This window comes from Torulaspora delbrueckii, chromosome 7 (genome assembly GCF_000243375.1).
Source record: "Torulaspora delbrueckii CBS 1146 chromosome 7, complete genome".
Lineage (NCBI taxonomy): Eukaryota > Fungi > Ascomycota > Saccharomycetes > Saccharomycetales > Saccharomycetaceae > Torulaspora > Torulaspora delbrueckii.
Window position 1 is genome coordinate 410,156 of NC_016507.1, and position 19,819 is coordinate 429,974.

The 19,819-nt window shown below is 42.7% G+C and overlaps 9 protein-coding genes and 1 non-coding gene across 10 annotated transcripts; 4 read left to right on the forward strand and 6 right to left on the reverse strand.

The window, feature by feature from the left end:
• Nucleotides 1–184: 184 nt before the first annotated feature.
• On the reverse strand, nt 185–2,497 carry LST4 (Lst4p; the record flags this gene model as incomplete). Its single annotated transcript, XM_003682740.1, has 1 exon — nt 185–2,497. One exon carries the CDS (start codon nt 2,495–2,497, stop codon nt 185–187), a length of 2,313 nt encoding a protein of 770 aa, XP_003682788.1.
• Nucleotides 2,498–3,470: 973 nt separating this feature from the next.
• ZRT3 (Zn(2+) transporter ZRT3) lies at nt 3,471–4,964 on the forward strand (the record flags this gene model as incomplete). The annotated part of the gene is made up of 1 exon (XM_003682741.1): nt 3,471–4,964. The coding sequence occupies one exon, from the start codon at nt 3,471–3,473 to the stop codon at nt 4,962–4,964; it is 1,494 nt and encodes a 497-aa protein (XP_003682789.1).
• Nucleotides 4,965–5,060: 96 nt separating this feature from the next.
• TPO5 (Tpo5p) lies at nt 5,061–6,842 on the reverse strand (the record flags this gene model as incomplete). Its single annotated transcript, XM_003682742.1, has 1 exon — nt 5,061–6,842. The coding sequence occupies one exon, from the start codon at nt 6,840–6,842 to the stop codon at nt 5,061–5,063; it is 1,782 nt and encodes a 593-aa protein (XP_003682790.1).
• Nucleotides 6,843–7,222: 380 nt separating this feature from the next.
• Nucleotides 7,223–10,120, forward strand: SNU114 (U5 snRNP GTPase SNU114; the record flags this gene model as incomplete). Its single annotated transcript, XM_003682743.1, has 1 exon — nt 7,223–10,120. The coding sequence occupies one exon, from the start codon at nt 7,223–7,225 to the stop codon at nt 10,118–10,120; it is 2,898 nt and encodes a 965-aa protein (XP_003682791.1).
• Nucleotides 10,121–10,232: 112 nt separating this feature from the next.
• TDEL0G02140 (uncharacterized protein) lies at nt 10,233–11,411 on the reverse strand (the record flags this gene model as incomplete). The annotated part of the gene is made up of 1 exon (XM_003682744.1): nt 10,233–11,411. The coding sequence occupies one exon, from the start codon at nt 11,409–11,411 to the stop codon at nt 10,233–10,235; it is 1,179 nt and encodes a 392-aa protein (XP_003682792.1).
• A 329-nt stretch (nt 11,412–11,740) lies between these two features.
• TDEL0Gtrna5I lies at nt 11,741–11,814 on the reverse strand. Its single transcript has one exon. It is a non-coding gene; the product is annotated as a tRNA-Ile (tRNA).
• A 748-nt stretch (nt 11,815–12,562) lies between these two features.
• Nucleotides 12,563–14,548, forward strand: TDEL0G02150 (Ark/Prk/Nak family serine/threonine-protein kinase; the record flags this gene model as incomplete). Its single annotated transcript, XM_003682745.1, has 1 exon — nt 12,563–14,548. The coding sequence occupies one exon, from the start codon at nt 12,563–12,565 to the stop codon at nt 14,546–14,548; it is 1,986 nt and encodes a 661-aa protein (XP_003682793.1).
• Nucleotides 14,549–14,682: 134 nt separating this feature from the next.
• On the reverse strand, nt 14,683–16,827 carry HDA1 (histone deacetylase HDA1; the record flags this gene model as incomplete). The annotated part of the gene is made up of 1 exon (XM_003682746.1): nt 14,683–16,827. One exon carries the CDS (start codon nt 16,825–16,827, stop codon nt 14,683–14,685), a length of 2,145 nt encoding a protein of 714 aa, XP_003682794.1.
• Nucleotides 16,828–17,118: 291 nt separating this feature from the next.
• Nucleotides 17,119–18,573, forward strand: RCM1 (rRNA (cytosine-C5-)-methyltransferase RCM1; the record flags this gene model as incomplete). Its single annotated transcript, XM_003682747.1, has 1 exon — nt 17,119–18,573. The coding sequence occupies one exon, from the start codon at nt 17,119–17,121 to the stop codon at nt 18,571–18,573; it is 1,455 nt and encodes a 484-aa protein (XP_003682795.1).
• Nucleotides 18,574–18,633: 60 nt separating this feature from the next.
• LYS12 (homoisocitrate dehydrogenase) lies at nt 18,634–19,743 on the reverse strand (the record flags this gene model as incomplete). Its single annotated transcript, XM_003682748.1, has 1 exon — nt 18,634–19,743. The coding sequence occupies one exon, from the start codon at nt 19,741–19,743 to the stop codon at nt 18,634–18,636; it is 1,110 nt and encodes a 369-aa protein (XP_003682796.1).
• Between the last annotated feature and the right edge of the window lie 76 nt (nt 19,744–19,819).

The window sequence follows — 19,819 nt, forward strand, 5'->3', positions numbered from 1 at the left end:
TAATAATACTCAAATGACCCAATAGAGCCGCAGATGATCTCTCAAAAGTGATGATTGTTTGCTCATTGTTCAGCGGCCATCTTTAAAAGCTACATATTTTCCAATCTCGTAAAGAGTGACAATAATACCGATTTATCTAATAAATCGTCACTTTTAGGCCTTTCTTGGGGAAATTGAAATAGCCTCAGGAGGTAGAGTAGTATAATAGGGACTGAAAGATCATCATCATCTCCTCGTTTCTTTGTTGAGGCGCGATTTCTGTGTCTTCGTGGAGCAACATTGCCCTCCGAATGCTCTCACTGACAAAAGATATACAGTTGAGCAGTCTTGTAGAGACGTTTCCACATTTCCCATTGTTGAAAATCTTCTTTGTCTTTTGTACTATACCATGATGTGACCTGCCTGTGGGGGCGGATTCATTCCTCATGATACTCAGTTCCTTGATTTCCCGAGATCGTAGAGAGATAAGTAAACTTCTGGTATTATTTCGAGCTTGTAAGTCCCTCCTCATGGCAAGAACGACTTGAGACTCTGAATCGGGGGCCACAGGGAACGCTTGTAGATGAAACCAATGATTAAAATGAGCCAGGTAGGTTGTATACTTGGGCAAAAGTTCAGTGGGTCTTTCCTTGTGCGCAGACTCGTAATCGACATCAAGTTGCAAGTAAGCTGCGTGTCTAGAATCGCCCGGTATTATTTCGAACTCTTTACCATCCAGATCATGTTTATCTGGTTTACAAATACGTTCGAAAGCGCTGTCTAGAAGATCATCCTGACAGAGTCTCTGACAGTCCCTTTTGATGTTCAGTTCTCCAAGTGGTACACCACTGAGACTATGTTTACCCACTGGATGCAAAGGCTGATTGTTCTCAAGACGAGGGGAACTTCCAGTACCAAACCACGGGTATTCCTCAAGTTCACTGATCGAAGGTGATGGTCCGGGTGTTATACCAGAACCTCTTAGATAGATTTGATGTAATGAGGAGTTGCTAGCGGTCTTTGGCATGACCCCTGGCACGTTGCCGTTTGTGGTACTCAGATTGTCCCAGTTATCTGTCTTAACGGAAGGGCTATTGAGTGTCGCTTGTGAACCATTGCCTCTTTTGTTGAACCAAGACCCATACGATGAGCCGTGTTGGCTCGATAAGGATGATGAAAGGCATTGGACAGAGTTACTGACACTTTTCAAAGAGGAAGGCTGAATAACGTATGCCAATGATTCGTCAGAAGAAAGAGATACTTTACTACCCAAACTATGATCTCTAGGTATTTCCCATGCGTTCTTTGTCGAGAGGTATTTCGAAAGGTCGACGCTCGATTTCTCGTGACTTCCTGTCTCCTTCTTGATGCTATGCTTCTTATGGTTGTCAGAACAATCATCGGAAAGTTCTGTCCTACTTTCGATCTCAATGCTGCCCTTGAATCGCGGTTTTAAGAGGCCTGAGATTATAAAAATTAATTTGTTAGCCACCACCATATTCCCGGACATGGTTACAATCCTTGTAGTCTCTTTTGCGGCTGTTGGATCCTGGAAATCGCAGATAATCTTCGCCAAAAGTGCTGGTAAAAATTTTAAGCGTGGCCCATCCTTTATCTCCATCCAATTGAAGACATCTTTAAACCATGTTTCAACGAAAAAATAAGACGACTCTGGACACAGGAATAGCCTTGGAATTTCAGAAGTTGACCGAAAGCATGGGATCAGGTTGTTCCGTAGTAAAGTGACTATACTGTCACATTCCGTAGGAAAGACCGATTTCAGATTTTGGGGTAAGTATCCTTCACACGAAAGTCTGTGACCATGTCTGGATAACAAGTTCGCTCTTAGCATCGATAAAGTAATCTCCTGGCACTGATCAAACCATCGCGAGATATTCGGCCATATCTCAGAAATGACAGGCAGTAATATATGCGGTACGCATAACGACACGGCCAACCTATTGTTTGTCCTTGCTTCGAAGAAAAACGTTCTTGTAACCATCACTAGCTCCGAGTTGGGGATTGTTCTGAACTTGTTTCCCTGTGAAGAATCAGAAGATCGTACTGGAGAACCAAAGATATATTCTTTCAGTTCATTAGGTCGTATCTGATCCATACTTGGGCTCTTGGCCGTGGAATAATCGAATACAACGTTGTAATGATTCCTATGCATCATATGCCCGGTTTCTTCCGCGACTAATACTCTAAATGCATATGAAGAGAGCACAGTCGATTGGAATGGCAAGCTGTACGGTACGCTTTTACTGGCAAACAACTTGTATCTCAGCGCATCGCTCACATGATCCAACATGGGAGGAGACGTCGTTGGACAGGGCAAAGACGACCCAAATTCCTCATCATAAGTAAGAAACGCTGGCACTTTCACAGGAATATCATTTTCACCGGTAATAGTAGTATTAGAGTGCGCTGGTGAACTATAAACGTCTCCAATAAGCGACGCAGGCTTACTATGAACACCATTATAAGGCGAAGCCCTACGAAGCAAATCGCCCAGCATCCTAGAGCAACTTAAAAGTCCCACACAACAGATAGAACACCCACCTACAAAGTCTCACCGTTAGTTTCCCTCCCGAAATAGTCGCAGCACTTTTCTCAGCAGATCCTTTCGAAACCCATTTATCACGATCCCGTTTGACAATAGGGACTACTTTGCAGCTTGAATAATACTCAGTGATCAACAAAACGCCTGCTTTGACCCATCGATGACACCTCAGACGTATGTGTCCCACAACTCTCTTGAGGAATTATTTTCAATGGAGCTTCGGAAGCATAGGGCTTCTTAGGGCTTTATTTTAGGTCTGTAGCTCAATAGTAGGGCTTAGGGCTTCAGAAGTTAGGGCTCGTTGCAACCCGGCCTTCCTAGCCGCCGAAGTCTTAAAAGGTGCAAGACAATCCTTTTAAAGAGCTAACCACTCTTCAATGCAAAAGTGCAGTATCTTATGCTTTGGAGGAGCCCTCGACCAGTGTGGCACTTGAGGAGTTGCGTGGAACGTTAAGGTAGGTAGAAGAAGGCTCAACCGATGAAAGGGTGCTTTCCAATGCAGATCTCGAACAACTGCACCTGAATAAGCGGCTATGGAGGCTACGAGAAAATGGGGAAAGACAAGAATGCTGTGTACTGTGTACTTGTTTGGTTGATCCGGCTCAGAAACATTCTCCGTCCCACGAAAAATCCATGAATTGGCCGATTTTCACTACTACTGCTTCTTTTGCATTTACATGGCGCCATTTGATGATCTACAAGGTCGTTCAAAGGAGAACAATACCATAGATATTGTTTGGCGATACCTCCAAGGTTATGGACGCTCACCAAGAAGAGTCGTTATGGACGACTATCAGGCAAAGACATTACACAAGTCGCACGCCAGGGTTCTGGATTGACGAGTAAGGCTGAGATAGTTTTAAAATGGTGGTATTGCCGTTTGATCGTTATTCCAAATCATCTTTTTATTCATCTGGTGCACGAAACGATGTCTGAGCAGGATGAGCTACCACGTTGGCTACTTTACTCGCTTATCTCATCACTATTGTGTGTGTGTGGAGCTCTATGCGTTCCGCTAATATCATATGCCTTCAGGAATAGCGCAAATACGAAATTGGTCAATTATGGTTTATCATTGAGCGCAGGTTCCATGATGACCACTGCCCTTTACAAGATGTTGCCCCCTTCGGATCCGGATGAGGATAATGGACCTACAATCTTCTTCGGAGTACTCATCGGTATGTGTCTGAGCTTGTTTCTCAATTACTTGCTCCATGCCCGTGCGAGCGAATCGCTTGTTCACTGTGCTCACGATTCCGAACCTCATCAGGAATCACAAAGACATAGCTCACACACACACCAAGCTGCCGACGAAGATCAAGGCCCGGTGGTGTTAGACCCTCACCCTGATTCAGAGCATATAGCAGAACAAACTGCAGCAGCGCTGGATGTGGTTGGAGAACAAACTGCACTTCTAAGAGGAAGCAAGTCGAAAGAACATCTTCTTAAGAGTAAGCAAACATTACTGGATCTATTGTCTACTGTGGATAATGCTCAGATGGGCGACTGCTGTGACTTGACAGCCTGCGTCCCGATGACAAAGGGCGAAAGCTTTACTTGCATTGCACCAAAAATGAAGCTGCGTAAAAGTACTACATCTATGGCAAACTCCAATAATAGCCAGAGGGAGCCTCTAGATCAAGTGGCAAATGTCGATTCCCAGGGGCTGGCATGTCTAGAGCATGAGATCGGATACGATTTTGAGAATTTACCTGTTTATCGCGAGAACTTTCACTCACATCGTCGTCACTCTCACCATTCACACGACCCAATTAGCGCCGATAATTACATCAGTGACGACCACGATTCCATTGAGAGCTCGATCAATAATGATTCAATTGCACATGCAAAGAGCCACCACCATCATCACCACCATTTGGAAACTCCATTTTCTAAATTGCTGTCGATAGGGTTACAAACTTGCATTGTCATTACTCTACACAAATTTCCAGAAGGTTTCATCATCTATTATACTAATCAATCTTCTGAAGTCTCTAAGGCGTTAGGATTCTCCATCTTTTTAAGTTTGAGTATTCACAATTTCGTGGAGGGCTTCTCAATGACACTACCATTCTATGCCGCATTCGAGAATAAGTTCTTGGCGCTTTTAATAACAAGTGTGCTTGGCGGTTGCTCACAACCACTAGGCGCGCTGATTGGGTACTTAATCTTCAAGGACAGGAAAGGCGACAATAGCAGTAAACCGCATATGGATGCATATCTAAGCATTACCGCTGGCTTCCTTTTAGTGATCGGTCTGCAAATGTTTCAAACAGGTATTGGTTTTAGTCAAGGACACCATCACCACGAAGGAGAGGGTGATAAAGAGATAAAGGAGAATCACACTTCAGTCAATACTTGTTTGAAATGGTGCTGTATTGGTGTCTTACTGATACTGGCTAGTGGTCTTTTTAAATCCTAGATATCATCTGCATGTACTTTCGCTTAGCAATAGCTTTGCGTCCGATAAACGAACTATGAACATGCTGTTTCGGTGTCGCTATCAGTAGAGACTCAATCAGAAGTCGACTTTCTTAACATCACCAAGGTCATATTCTTCTTGCTTATCCTCTCTGCAACTATCATCGAAGGGTCCCGATGGTGATTGGGGCTCGGACTTATTAGTATCTGTGCTCAATAAAAGTTGAGATTTTTGAGGGAATGTCCTATTATCCAGTTCGAACATCGTTGATGTATCTTCAATCTGTTTATCGACCAACGGCAATTTGAAATTGTATTTACCCCATTTGAAGTATAGTACGATGATGCCCGCAAAACAGGCGATGAATACCACCAGGGCATAATTCATGGTTTTAGGTGTGACTGGAATTTGCGGTGGCATACAAACTGATACCATCGATAACGGGAGCCAAATGACCGAACCAACGTTCGCAATCCAGCCCAGCTTGTACTTTATTTTAACTGGTGCATCTCGAAGAATTCTTCTTCTTGTCAATAAAACTAGCACCAATGGTATCAGAGTTGCCGAACAAAGACAAAGAACGGCACATCCGATAAAGGCATTAAATGCAGCTGTGGAAAATAGCGGCAAGAGACCCAGGATATATGAAACGCCCATACTCAGTAGAATGGAGTATTTTGGAACTTTTGATTCGGATGTGGGATCCACATAAGTCCACAGCTGGTGGTTCGGTATAGCACAATCACGACTGAAACTGTAGACAGCTCTAGAGGATGTTGTTATGGAGCCAATTCCTGAGAAGAACAGATTACCGAGGATCAAAAGAATGAGAAATACGGAAACGAATTTCGAATTTGTCGAATGTGTGAATACATCAACAATAGGTAACACTTTGGTGTTCTCGAACAGTCCATCGACATCGGGCAAGATCAGCATTATTGGAAGCAGAAATATCATACCAATGAGTGTGGAGATCAGCACAGCACTCGACATGCCTCGTGGAATATCCTTTTCTGGTACTTGGACTTCATCTGCTAGAGCAGGAAGCATACTAAAACCTTGCAGAGTGAAATTCGATTGCTGAAACCCGATGATAAATGAAAGAAAGGCACTACTATAACCTGACAGTGTATTGTCAAAGTGGAACAATGCATATGGAAGTGACCGAAACTTTTGCCTATGAAATAAGAGCAATAGCACATCGATAAATAGAACAGCGTAGATAATCCAGTAAATGCAAACTTTGTTTATGGCTTCAACATAACGAGCGTACTTTAAATTCACTACTCCAACGACAGTAACCACGCCATAGTACACCAGAACGGTATAAATTCCCAAACGACCATCTGCAATGACATCGCGGTCTCCAATATTGACTAGAGATATAATCAATTGAGCTCCTGCAAATGTGACTCCGATACTCATGAACCAGTTGCCTAATAACATCAGCCAGCCCGTAAACCAGGAGCACATTGGTTTGATGGACTTGGGGGCTATCATTGCACTGGCACCGTGTAATTCAATGGGGTATTTAGAGACAACTTCCCCCAATGACGAGGCACATAGAAAGGAAAAGAAACCACATATGGGAAATCCAAACATTATAGTGAATGGTCCACCGTTTACCAGTCCGATGCCCATACTAGTGCACATGCCCAGGACAGGACTCATAAGCCCAAATCCCAGTCCCACCACAGAGCTTCGGGACAAAAGTGACTTATCCAATTGCTGTTCGTACTCAAAATGTTCCACTACCTCTGGGACATCGGTTGAGTTTTCATGAATAATTGTATGCAAGTTGTCTAATATTTCGTTTGGTGCTAAATGTGCTATATTCTGCCGAAATCCATCAGGCAAAAGTCTGTATTCATGTGCCATATTTGTAGCACAATTGTAGGATAAAAACCACGAAGGTACCTGAACTGATTTAAAGCACTCTATATTTTATCAGCATCAGCCTGCCTGCCAAATATTCCTCCAATTCTCAGCCTTTTTAAACGCTATATTCAACGATAAGAGATGAAAATGAAAGAAACAGAAAATTTCCAAAGAGTAACTTGTCCAGCGATTTAATACTTAGCGAGTTGAATTATGAACCTATCCGGATGATATCGTAGTAGGGTCTGAATTACCTCGAGGCTTGACTTATTGTAGAAAGCGCGAGGTGAAATTCTTCACCATATTGAAGTCCATCGCTGATTGAATAAAGAGGAACTTTACCATTAGAACCTTCAATTAACTGCCCTAAAGCTTAAGAAATGAGTGATGATGAGCTCTATGATGAATTTGGTAATTTTTTGGGTGGAGAAAGTGTTAAGAGGGAGGATGAGGAAGGATTAGTTCTTCACGCAGCAAGATCGGAGCAGGTTGGTGAAAATTTAGAAGAGCTTCCATCAGTTTCAACTTCACTGATTAAAACCGACTTGCAAAGTGCGTACGGTGATGAGGTAGAAGTTTTGGTCGAGACCCAAGACACACAAGCAGTGGATGAGCCTCTGGTGGAAGTTCAAGCGGATCATACGAAGGCCCCTGGTGATTCAATCTTCATTCAATTAAAGAAGAATGTACCCACGACAGTTTATGATAGAGACTATATGCTAGGATTATTGAAGATTCCTGAGAGGATAAGAAATGTCGCCGTGATAGGACCATTTAATTCCGGTAAGACATCACTGGTCGATTTATTCGTGATAGAATCACACAAGAATCTGCCGCATTTGACAACTAATATAAGAGAAGGATGGAAACAACTGCGATATATGGATAGCACCCGAATTGAAGTTGAGCGCGGTGTCTCTATGAAGCTGAACGGGATCACTTTTTTGTCAACCGACCTGGAAGATAAATCATTTGCAATAAATCTTGTGGACGCTCCTGGACATGTCAATTTCATCGATCAGGTCGCTGTAGCCTTGGCTGCATCTGACTGCGCTATTATCTGCATCGATGTGGTCGAAGGTGTCACATCGCCCGTGGAAAACCTGATTAAACAATGCCAAAAGTCTTCAGTTGAACCACTTTTCGTGCTAAATAAAATTGATAGGTTGATTTTGGAATTGAAATTACCACCTGCGGATGCCTATCTCAAAATAAAACAGGTAATCGAACAGATTAATTCTTTTGCGAGAGGCCGTTATAGTCCAGAACTCAATAACATCATTTTTGCATCCGCTAAGCTAGGGTTTACCTTCACGATTGAACAATTTGTCCAGTATCAATATTCAGGAAAGCTTCCCTTGTCACAACTGAACGAGTTCTCCAAGAGATTATGGGGTGATTTTTCCTTCAAAAATGGAAAGCTTGAGCGATCTGCATCATCTAGCACTGCTATGTCATCTTCCTTCGTTCAATTCATCCTCTTGCCGATTTACAAGTTATTCACACACACTCTCTCAAGCGAGCGAGACGCTCTCAATGAGACCTTATTGCAAAACTTTTCAGTCCAACTTGACCCAGAACTCCTGAATTCTGATCCTTTACCACTTTTGAAGCGGGTACTTTCAACAGTGTTCAGGGATCAAAGTGGGCTGGTTCAGTCCCTGAGTAGATGCGGCGATTCATCGATCGCATCTCAAAGGAAACACATGAGTCTAACGAATATACGACTGGATGATCCGACCGGTCCTTTAGTGGCACATGCAGTACAGACCATTGACTATGGCGGAACCGAGTGGTCTCTGGTAAGAATTTACTCTGGAAAAATTGTTTCTGGAGCATTGATTCGAGTAGTTGATGCAAACGACGCACAGACGGATACAACTGACGCTTCCGACAACCAACAAGGAAATGTTGTTGATTACCCACAAGCGACTGTCAAAGAAATCGCACTGTTGGGCGGAAGGTACGTTTTCCCTGTAACGCAGGCAACTTCTGGACAGTTAGTCTTGGTCAAAGGGCTATCAGAGTCATATATTAAGTCTGCAACTCTTGCCATGGATTCTTTTCCCCGGATCCCTTTTCTAGCGCCTCTCGATTACATTACTGAACCGGTTTTCAGAGTTGTCATTGAGCCACTTCAACCTAAGGAGCTGCCAAAATTGTTGAATGGTCTAAATAAAATCTCCAGGTTCTATCCAGGTGTTGTTGTTAAAGTTGAGGAATCGGGCGAACATGTTATATTAGGTTTTGGCGAATTGTATCTCGATTCTCTGCTTTATGACCTCAGAAGCAATTATGCAGGAATGGAAATCAAGTTATCCAGTCCACTAACAGTCTTTTCTGAAAGCTGCGATGGAGAGTCTTTTGCAGCCATTCCTGCTACTACTGGCGATGGCTCTTTATCCATATGTATATCTGCCGAGCCAATGGATGAAAACCTGCTAAAGGACTTGATGAAGGGCAAAATTGAGAACTCGATAATCGAAGACCACAAAGCATTAGCTAAACTTTTGCGTTCAGAGTATGGCTGGGATTCTTTAGCTGCGCGAAACGTTTGGTCCTTTCAAGGCAATAATGTCCTGATTGATGACACCTTACCTGATGAAACGGATAAAGATCTTCTCAATGCTTTCAAGCAACAAATAAAGCAAGGATTCGGCTGGGCTATTCGTGAGGGTCCTTTGGCTGAGGAGCCTATTCACGGTGTCCAGTTCAAGTTGTTGAACGCAGAAGGATTTCAAGGACTAGGTATTGGAGGTCAATTAATTCCCATTGTCAAGAAAGCGTGTTCTATAGCGATCATGACTGCATCCCCTATACTCTTGGAGCCAATTTTTGAAGTTGATATTATCTTCCAATCTGTATTACTCCCGATCATCGAAGAACTATTCAAGAAACGTAGAGGTGGTAGAATATACAGGTGTGACAAGATTGTTGCAACACCGCTTAGTGAAGTGAGGGCGCAAATACCCGTCATCGAGTCAGTAGGTTTTGAAACTGACTTAAGATTAGCTACTCGTGGAGGTGCGATGTGTCAACTTCACTTTTGGAACAAGATATGGCGAAAAGTTCCCGGAGATGTTATGGATAAGGATGCACCAATACCCAAGTTGAAGCCAGCACCAATCAATAGCCTGAGTCGTGATTTTGTCATGAAAACCAGGCGCAGAAAAGGCATATCTAATGATGGCTTCATGTCTAATGATGGACCAACATTGGAGAAATACATTGACTCCGAGACCTATAAACAATTGAAAGATAACGGATTGGTCCAATAAATGATTTCATAAACTCAACCTAAATAGATGTTATTAAAATGTAATTAGAGTATAGGGTAAATGAAGGAATGCAGCATTATTATTGAGGAAAGTGTAAACTCGGGCAAACTTCTCAGTAGGGCTTGTAACGGCGTGATTTCGCATGACTCTTCTGCTTGCCCTTCTTCTTTTCCTTCTTCTTTGGTGGTTCAACTTCTTGCTCGTAAACAACACCATTCCCTAAAGCTGCTGGTATCGCTTCGGGTGTGGTTGCCTCCTCTGAAAAGACGTCCATCTTTTTTGAATAATCCCAAAATCCAGGTTCGATGTGGAAGCCAGTGTCTTTTGTTTTCCATATTTTTACAGTTCCATCTTCACCACAGGAATAAAGCATGTTACAATTTTGAGGTGGAATCAAGACATCTCTAACAACTTCTTCCCCGTGAGCTGAGGGTATCACTAGTGATTTTTCGGTTTCGATTTGTTCATTTTCCAGAGCCATCAGCTTTAAGAAACTGGAACGCTCTTGTGAGCTCCCAACAGCTACGTAACCAGGGTACAAGTCAACCACGTAACTACAACCCCATTTTTCCCTAATATCACCGAAATCCAATGGTTGTGGCTCCCGTAGTTCATCACTCTTATCATTCAATTCATGCATAGCAAGCGTCTCCATGTGAGAAAGAGTGAAGATTCTTTTAGGTGACAGCCAACCACATGAGTGTATAGATGCGTAATTGATCACTTGATGTAATGCATCATCTTCCTCTTGCTGTTTCAAATCGTATACGTTTGTGTATCCATCAGTAGAGCCACTGAGTAAAACGTTGCGGTCGCTGGGATGGAACCTAATATCCGTCACGTCGTCGTGATGTGAATCCACAAAAGATCTTATGGGGGTACTCCAGTTTCGAACATCATATATGTGTAACTCAGCATCTACCCCGCTAAGCTCTGTACCACATGCTAGCATGCCATGACGGGAATCTAGAGAGAGGAATGGAGCATTCTTATCATTTTTCAGGCTTGCCAATTTATCTCTTGATCTGACGTCTAATATATTGACTGAGTCATTAGATGCGACTGCATATGAGGAACCTTCGTTAAAATTACTGTCAATGATTTTCAATTTGTTGATGGAAGAATTGCCTGCTTGGTCTACCCTGACTGATTTACCAGTAACCCAATCTATGTGATGAACTTCGCCATTGCTTAAACTTGTCAATAGATGATGATTGTAAAAAGGTTGCAGTCCCAAACACCAGTTGTCAGAGCCAAAATCCTGCGTATGTAGGTTGCTGTATGAGGCCATCTCTTCAAGCTGATCGGTTGGTGAAAAATTTCAAGTTAATCAACCTCGAACTTATATAAACTCATCACTAAGAAAACGTCAGATTGGATACAGAGAAGAGAGCAGTTAAATACGGTATATGAAGAATGTTGTCTGAAGCTCAAGATTCATTATCCAAATTTTATCTCTCTTAAAGAATACCCGTTCAAATATTCCAAAGTCTTGAATTAATTTATAAAAACACTCAGCAGAAATACAGCATGATATGAAGGTTGATTAGCCAACTACGTCTAGTCTCTCATACACTGAGGTTGTATACTTAAACATAAAAAGGATTTAAATAAAAAGAATGGTCTCTAGCGGGATCGAACCGCTGATCCCCGCGTTATTAGCACGGTGCCTTAACCAACTGGGCCAAGAGACCTGTTATTTCTTGAAAACTTTAGACATTTGGTGACGGGTACATTTCACATGATTCTACTCTATTATCCTTAATGCGAAGTCTCTGAAGCGTTCTTAACGCCCGATTGTATTGTGTCTCCTGGGTATTCTCATAGGCCCTGCTTCCCACTTAAATCGAAGACATTTTCACACGTTTGAAAGGTGTTTCCACCTCCCACCAAATCTACATCGTTCATAAGAAAGCAAACAGTCAACATTCCGCTTGATAAATCACCCAGCCTATTCGAAGTTTACAGTACTGCTACCCTGAGGGATGATCTGCAAGATCCCTCATCACGGTTCTTCTGTTGCACTGCCGCTTCATTCTATGACGCTATGAACCCTAACCAACTCCACACATGTCGTATCATAGGCTCAGCACTTTGAATCAATTGACCCGAAAAGAGCCACCACAACCCCTTTGATGGTCTTCTTTCCATGTCTTCTTTTATGTGAAGAATAGGAGAGTTCTTGTTGAATCGCGTTGGATAGAAAATGATTCGAAGCCTCCTTTCTTCAGCTATAATTATTCTTCAGCGCATAAAGATAAGAACCAAGAGCTATTCTGCTCGACACCAGGCTGGTTCCAAGATTAAAAGCTACTAGATTTTCGAGTAGATCAAACTCGTGCTGAATTCGGGCTTTATTTGACATTTTTTCTAGTCTTTAAAGAGAGTAGCTGCAGGGACATCTCTAGATCTCACTACCTCGGATCATTCAACAATTAAGTGATGAATCAACCGGAAATACCGAATTACAACCCAGGAACTGTGCTGACTGTTGGGTCTCATCATGCGAAAGTGATAAGCTATCTCACAAGCGGAGGATTCGCTCAGGTCTATTCGGCTGAGATACAGCCAGCAGATGCATTCATAGATTCCAACGTTGCATGTCTGAAGAGGGTTATCGTACCAGATAAACCAAGTCTGAATACTTTGAGGGCGGAAGTTGATGCCATGAAGCTTCTGAGGAATAATAAGCATGTTGTCTCTTATATCGACTCGCACGCCGCCAAATCATCGTTCCCTAATGGTAGCTATGAAGTTTTCCTACTGATGGAATATTGTGCTGGCGGTGGTTTGATAGATTTTATGAATACTAGGTTACAGAACAGGCTGCAAGAATTTGAGATATTGAATATTATGAGTCAAGTGACACAAGGTATAGCTGCGATGCATGCATTACAACCGCCTCTTATTCATCGTGATATTAAGATAGAAAATGTTCTGATCTCACATACTGGCCAGTACAAAGTATGTGATTTTGGATCTGTCTGTGGTGTCATTCGACCTCCACAGAATCCTCAGGAGTTTGCATATGTACAACACGATGTTCTCAAAAATACCACTGCACAGTATAGGTCGCCGGAGATGATTGACTTATATCGTGGACATCCCATTGATGAAAAATCTGATATTTGGGCATTGGGGGTTTTCCTCTACAAATTATGCTACTATACTACACCTTTTGAGAAGGGCGGTGAGTTAGCCATATTGCATTCAAGATTCCAATTTCCAGCACAGCCGATATATAGCGACCGCTTAAAGGGCCTCATTCGAAGAATGTTGATGGAAAATCCGGACCAAAGACCGAATGTTTGTCAAGTACTTGAAGACGTATCCCGAATGCAAGGTATCCAGTGTCCGGTCAGGAATTTTTATTTGCTACGAGCCATGGAACAACAACAGCAGTCAACTCAGAATCAATTACGGTACAGCAGAACCCAGCCAGTCTTGAACGTACCGATCATAAGTCAGCCAGTGGGTTTTCCAATGCATCAAATATCGGGAGCACCACTTGGCTCAAGTACTTCCCATATCGTGCCTTCGAATTCTGTTCCAATACTCGCTGCGAGGCCAAGATCTGCAGGTAGCAATGGCACTGGTAGATCATTCCAAACACCAAGCACCAGCTCACTTTCAGCAAAGTCTAGCCAGACTTTTCATAGGGCTGCATCGAGATCGCCTGTATCGACACACCTGTCAACGAGCCCCGTTAGACACGGAAGAGGAAACATTAGCCAGATTGTTGAATCCAATAGAACCTCTTTCGATAGGCCTAGATATGTTGATTCGGTAACTCAGACCTCGGATACAGAGGAAGAACCTCTCAAGGTAGCCTCAAAATCATCAGTATCTCTACCAGCAAGGGAAAGCCATGCAGTCGCTGATAAATCATCCGTAGTTAGATCGTCAAGTTTGAGGTCAAAGAGTACAAGTAGCGAAAGGCCAGCTGTAGCACCTAAGCAACAAGTCGCTGTTCCGCATACAAAATTGGAACACATATATGCTGCGAAGATCCCAACAGGACGCCAATCGCTGAGACAAGAGAGTGAGATCGAGATTCCATTAACCTCAGTGAGAAGTAGAGAAGCAAAGGAATCAATCCAAAGGAGGGTTCGCGATTTACTTAACTCATCAGAAGATCTTCCTTTATCCAAGTCTGAACCTAAGAAGGATGAGCCTAAACGTGGTCAACTCTCCAAAACTCATCATGATGAGAAACCGTCGGTTAAAGAGAAGTCCAAACAGAAGGTTAGGCCTCGTGCTCCACCAAAACCTGCTCATCTGAGACCTAAACCTCCTCCCAAACCGGCTTTTTTAAGTGGAAAGAAAATGGTAGACACGGAGCCCTCAGAGGCAGGAAAGGCGGTCATAGATGCCAAGGTTGAGTCGCTGGAGAGAGATCTAAGAAAGGAGGTAACCGGCACACTGTAGCCGAAACATATGATGGAAGACTTGGTTAATCTAAAAGCAAGCCTTACCAAGCTTGTGTAATTACATTTACGAACCGATGTAACGTTAGTCAATTAATCTTTTATTCGAACCCAATAAAGTTACCTACCTTCTACTTATTCACTGTCACTCCATTCTTCAAATAAATCGAGAATGAAATCAGTGGCTTCTTCAAATCTTTCCTCCATATTGCTGTTGAGACCATCTGTGTCACATCTTAATACTCTACCAAACTTCTTCCTTGGTTTCTTGCTTTCATTATCTGCCCAGCAAGGATGGTTTTTATCAGTGAAGATAAGTGAGTTTTTAAAGTACCAATCACTGAGGGACTCGTCGACCAGCGGAACAAGTGGCTTTAGCTGTTTTCTTCCAATGAAACTTACGACTGCTTTAACAGTCGCCCTTGTATCTCTGTGACCCAAAAGATGTACTATACCAGCATATGCATCTCCAAACCCAACAAAGGCGACTTTTGCTAGTGATGGGAAGTATTTGATGTAGTTATCCCAAATGTATAACAAGACTTCTTGAGAAGTAATCATAGCGGAATAGTTATCTTGCTCAAAAAGAGATTGTGGAATATTCACATCAATAACACCGTACTTCCGGTTCATGCACCATTTCGTGAAGTCTAGAGGCGAATCTACTATTATTGAGGTTGAAGGGTCGATAACTCCGGTAATCACATCTCGCTTTGCCCAAATCTCTGGGGTATCATGTACTATTATAACAATAGTACTTTGCTGGAATACTTCGGGAGAGCATAGTACACTGTCATCGGGTATTTCTAGCTTTGAGATGGGAAGCGTTACAAAGCCATACTCTTTGGAAAGCTGGCGGAATTGTTCCTGACGGATAGCTGTCTGTAATGGAAAGCTCTTAGAAATAACAGTTTCAGTTACTGGCTCCGAGAAGTTGCATCCGGCGTTCCCAAATTTCCGCTGGAAGCACTTCCAGTACTTAGATTGTGTGTGAATGACTGTGTCTATCATTTCAATAGCTTCTAGTTTGGGATCCTTAGTAGGATCTGGTAATTCATCCGGCGGCTCTCCTATTAGAACCTTGGCGACGCTTAGAGCACTGATAGCAATTGCATCCAAGTTATAACCGCCTTCAAGAGCGACGCATAGATTACCTCTTGCCAAAGACTTGAGCATATGTGTCATTTGGCCGTAACAGCTCGGCGTTACATGGCATTGTCCAATGGTATCACCATCGGCAGCGTCAAAGCCTGACGATATTATGACCAGATCAGGTTGAAATTCCCTGGCCATGGGCATGACGATTTGCTCAAATGCCAGCATATATTCAGCATCTCCTACACCACCAACGGGCCATGTAATATTACAATTAAAACCTTCACCTTTGCCCTCACCAGTTTGGTCGTATCGGCCATTGATGGTGCCAGGATAGTATTTACCCATCTCAAATCTATGCAAGGAGATGTATAACACCCGTGGATCGTTGTAAAATGCTTTCTGCGTTCCGTTACCATGATGGATATCCCAATCCAGTATCAGTATTCTTCTTACGCTCTCCGGATATTGTTTTAATATGTTTTGTGCAGCTACGGCAACATTACTGAAAAGACAAAATCCACCAGGAGCCTCAGGTTCTGCGTGATGACCAGGAGGTCTGACGACTGCTAGTGCATTTTTCACACGGCCCTCGACTACGGCTTTGCAAGCGTCAATAACTCCTCCGCATGACAGTTTAGCACTAACATAAGAGTCATTATTAAAATAAACTGAATCTCCCTTCTCTGTTTCCTTCAATAACTCTTCACGTTTCATCCTTGAGCTCCTTTCAACGAACTCCAGATTCTCCTTAGAGTGAACTTCCAAAATCTCTTCATCTGTCGCCTCTCTAACCGGAATCTTAAGCATCAAGTCACCAATTTCATCAATACCACTCAAGGTAGGATCATTAATAAGCCCATTCTCCGCTAAAATCTTGTATACTCTGTATATTCTTCTGGGATCCTCTGGGTGCGGGTCAATATACTCAAAGTACGAAGTGAAGATCTTCGCATGATAGCGCATTCGAACATCATAGCATAGGGCTGTTTTCAATGGAGTATAGTGTAGATTGGGAGCACAAGCTGGAACTATTACTCTCTTCCCAGCTGCACCATTTTGTGTTCTTGCAAGTTGACTTTTTTTTGGGTCCAATCCATCATTCTGTTCTTCCATTTTACGTTTCACTTGCAACGTAGTGTCATTTTCTGGCTTAACAATGTCACAGTCCATGCTTATAGTCATTACCTTGTGACAACGGTTCTCACTAGATTTCCTTTCCAAACAAAATCGCTTTCAAAAGCTTTTCAAAGCCCAAGCTGCAGCACTCTATAGGAGTTATCAAATTTGATTCCAATGAAGGACAAAACCGAATACCAAGGATCTTGCAACTTTGAATTGATTTAGGCTTTTTTGTATGATGTAGATCAGTTGTTTTTCAGTAGGAAATTGAAGAAAAAAAAGTCAAATCTATGCACCGAAAAGAAGAGATGAGCTTGTCAGACTAGATCTGTTCCTCGAGGCTGAAGAGTTATCATGAATTTTTACCGTGATGCTACCTGGGTACTCGAGTACGTGGAACAGGAGGACGAAAAGGGTAGACTCTCGGGGTCCATGCAGACGCTGGTGCTCAAGAGTTGTCAGAGATACAAGCTGAAGAGTGATCCTAAACATCTTTATGCAGTTGTGGATTCATGCTGGAGATATAAGGCATTGTTGGAAAAGATCATGAAAAGATCTAAGATTTATGACGATATTCCTAAGAAGAAAGGTAAACCAATTTATTCGAGATTGACTTTGTTACTGATGTGCCATGATTTATTAATTTCGAAGCAAAAGAGGATACAGATGGGGAAACTACCTATTAAAGAGTATGTGTTAAAGCATAAAACCAGACTTAATAGTGAATTGGTTAAATTGAAGTTGAAGTTGAAGGTGAAGAGCCTGTCTGAAATTGTGGACAAAGAAGACTCAAGTAACGATGTGACGCCAGTGAGATGGATAAGAATAAATCCGTTGAGGTGTCCCAAGAATGACGTTGAGCCTGTTCTGAAGGAATTGATAAAGAAGTTCCCTCAGAGGGTGAGTCATTGGTCCGACATTACTTCCGGTACACTTTACTATGATGAGTTCGTACCGAACCTCTTCGGTGTGCATCCTAGGGACAAGATTACGTCGCACGAGCTTTATCGTCAAGGAAAGATCATTATTCAGGACCGATCATCCTGTTTCCCAGCGCATATCTTAAACCCAGGTAAAAATGATGTAGTGATTGATGCCTGTGCTGCGCCCGGTAATAAGACGACTCATGTTGCCGCTCATATATTACCTGAATATACTAGGGAGCAAACCCCCAAGATCTATGCTTTCGAAAAGGATCCTGCTAGAGCCAATATCTTGAAGAAAATGACAAGTGTTGCCGGTTGTGGCCAGACGGTCGAGATCCATGTTGGAGATTTCACCAAATTGGCAGTACCAGCGAACTTTAAAGATGTAACGGGCCTTATCGTTGATCCAAGTTGCTCCGGTAGTGGCATATTTGGTCGTAAATCAGTTGATTCTCACAACGTTGCCAAGAAGAAAACGGAAACTGATAGTGAAATTCCTGATGAAGAAGAGAAAATGGTTGGCGATGACGTGGCAAACCGTCTCAGTAAACTGGCATCATTTCAGTTTCAGGTTGTTAAACATGCTATGAGTATGCCAAACGCCAAGAAGATAGTCTATAGTACCTGTTCGATTCACGCAGAAGAAAATGAACGAGTTGTGATAGATCTTTTGCTTGATAGAAACATTAAAGAATGGGGATGGAAGGTGGCTTCAAGAGAGGAAGTGATCCCCAAGTGGCCTAGAAGAGGTAAAGTGAAGGAGTTTGAACAAGTCTTCAGGGACGACCCCGTCAAGTGCAATGAGTTGGCGGATGGTTGCATAAGAGCCCTACCACAAGAAGATGGCGGCATCGGTTTCTTTGCCGTTTGCTTTAAGAGATGATCACTTGTCATTATATTCTATATATTAAAACAGAGAAAAGTAGGCTATTCGTTAATATCATTACAACTTCGACAAAATGTCTTCGACGACTTGCTGAGTAGTAGAGTTACCGCCCAAGTCGGGAGTCTTAACCTTGTCTTCTCTCAAATTTGCGTCAACTGCTCTGTAGATGTCCTGAGCTGGCTTGTTGTGACCAAGGAATTCTAACATAAGACCAGTGGATCTGATGGTAGCAATTGGGTTGGAAATACCTTTACCGGCAATGTCTGGAGCAGAACCGTGACAAGGCTCACCGATGACAATCTCTGGACCGACGTTGGCACTTGGAACCACACCCAGGGATCCAACAAGTGCAGCTGCACCATCTGAAAGAATGTCACCATACAAGTTTGGTGCCACAACGACGTCAAAGCACTCTGGTTCTCTGAACATTCTGTAAACCATAGAGTCAACAATTTGTTCGTTGTAAGCCACTTGACCGTATTTGTCCTTGTTACTCTCGTAAACGTCCTTACAGATCTCTCTGAACAGACCATCACTTTGAGACAAGACATTAGACTTGTGAGTCACAGTCAAAGTAGCATGACCGTTAGTTTTCAATCTCTGTAAGGCGATGTCCAAAGCAATGGTAGCGATTCTTCTAGTGGCCACCTCCGAAATTCTCTTGGTAGCTTCGGCAACTCTTGTTCCTGTAGCTTTGTCCACATAAGTCTTTTCCAACTTGATGTACAAATCCTCAGTGTTCTCTCTGACAATAACCATATCCACAGGTCTGTCCTTAGTACCTTCAACGGATTTAACAGGACGAACATTGGCATAGAGGCCTAGCTCTTTTCTCAAAGCCACAATTGGAGAAGAGTAACCTTCAACTTTGGTAGTTGGCGATTGAACAGCACCGAAAAGGGCACCTTGACATTGATTCTTCAAAACTTGAACAGTCTGCTCTGGCAAAGCCTTACCAGTCTCTTGGAAAGTACCCCATCCAGCCTGCAAATCGATAAAATCAAAGTTCAAGCCATGTTTCCCAGACAAGTTCTCCAAAACCTGCTTACCAGCTGGGATAACCTCCTTACCGATCCCATCACCTGGAATCAAACCAATAACCATAGATTTTGGTGCCGAAGCATAAGCACGACGAGTGGCTAATCTGCCAATTGCACTTCTCAACATATTTGTTTCGCAATTCTAAGTGAAACTGGACTCCTCTAACGACTAACTCAACTCAATTGAACTCCATAGACCTACA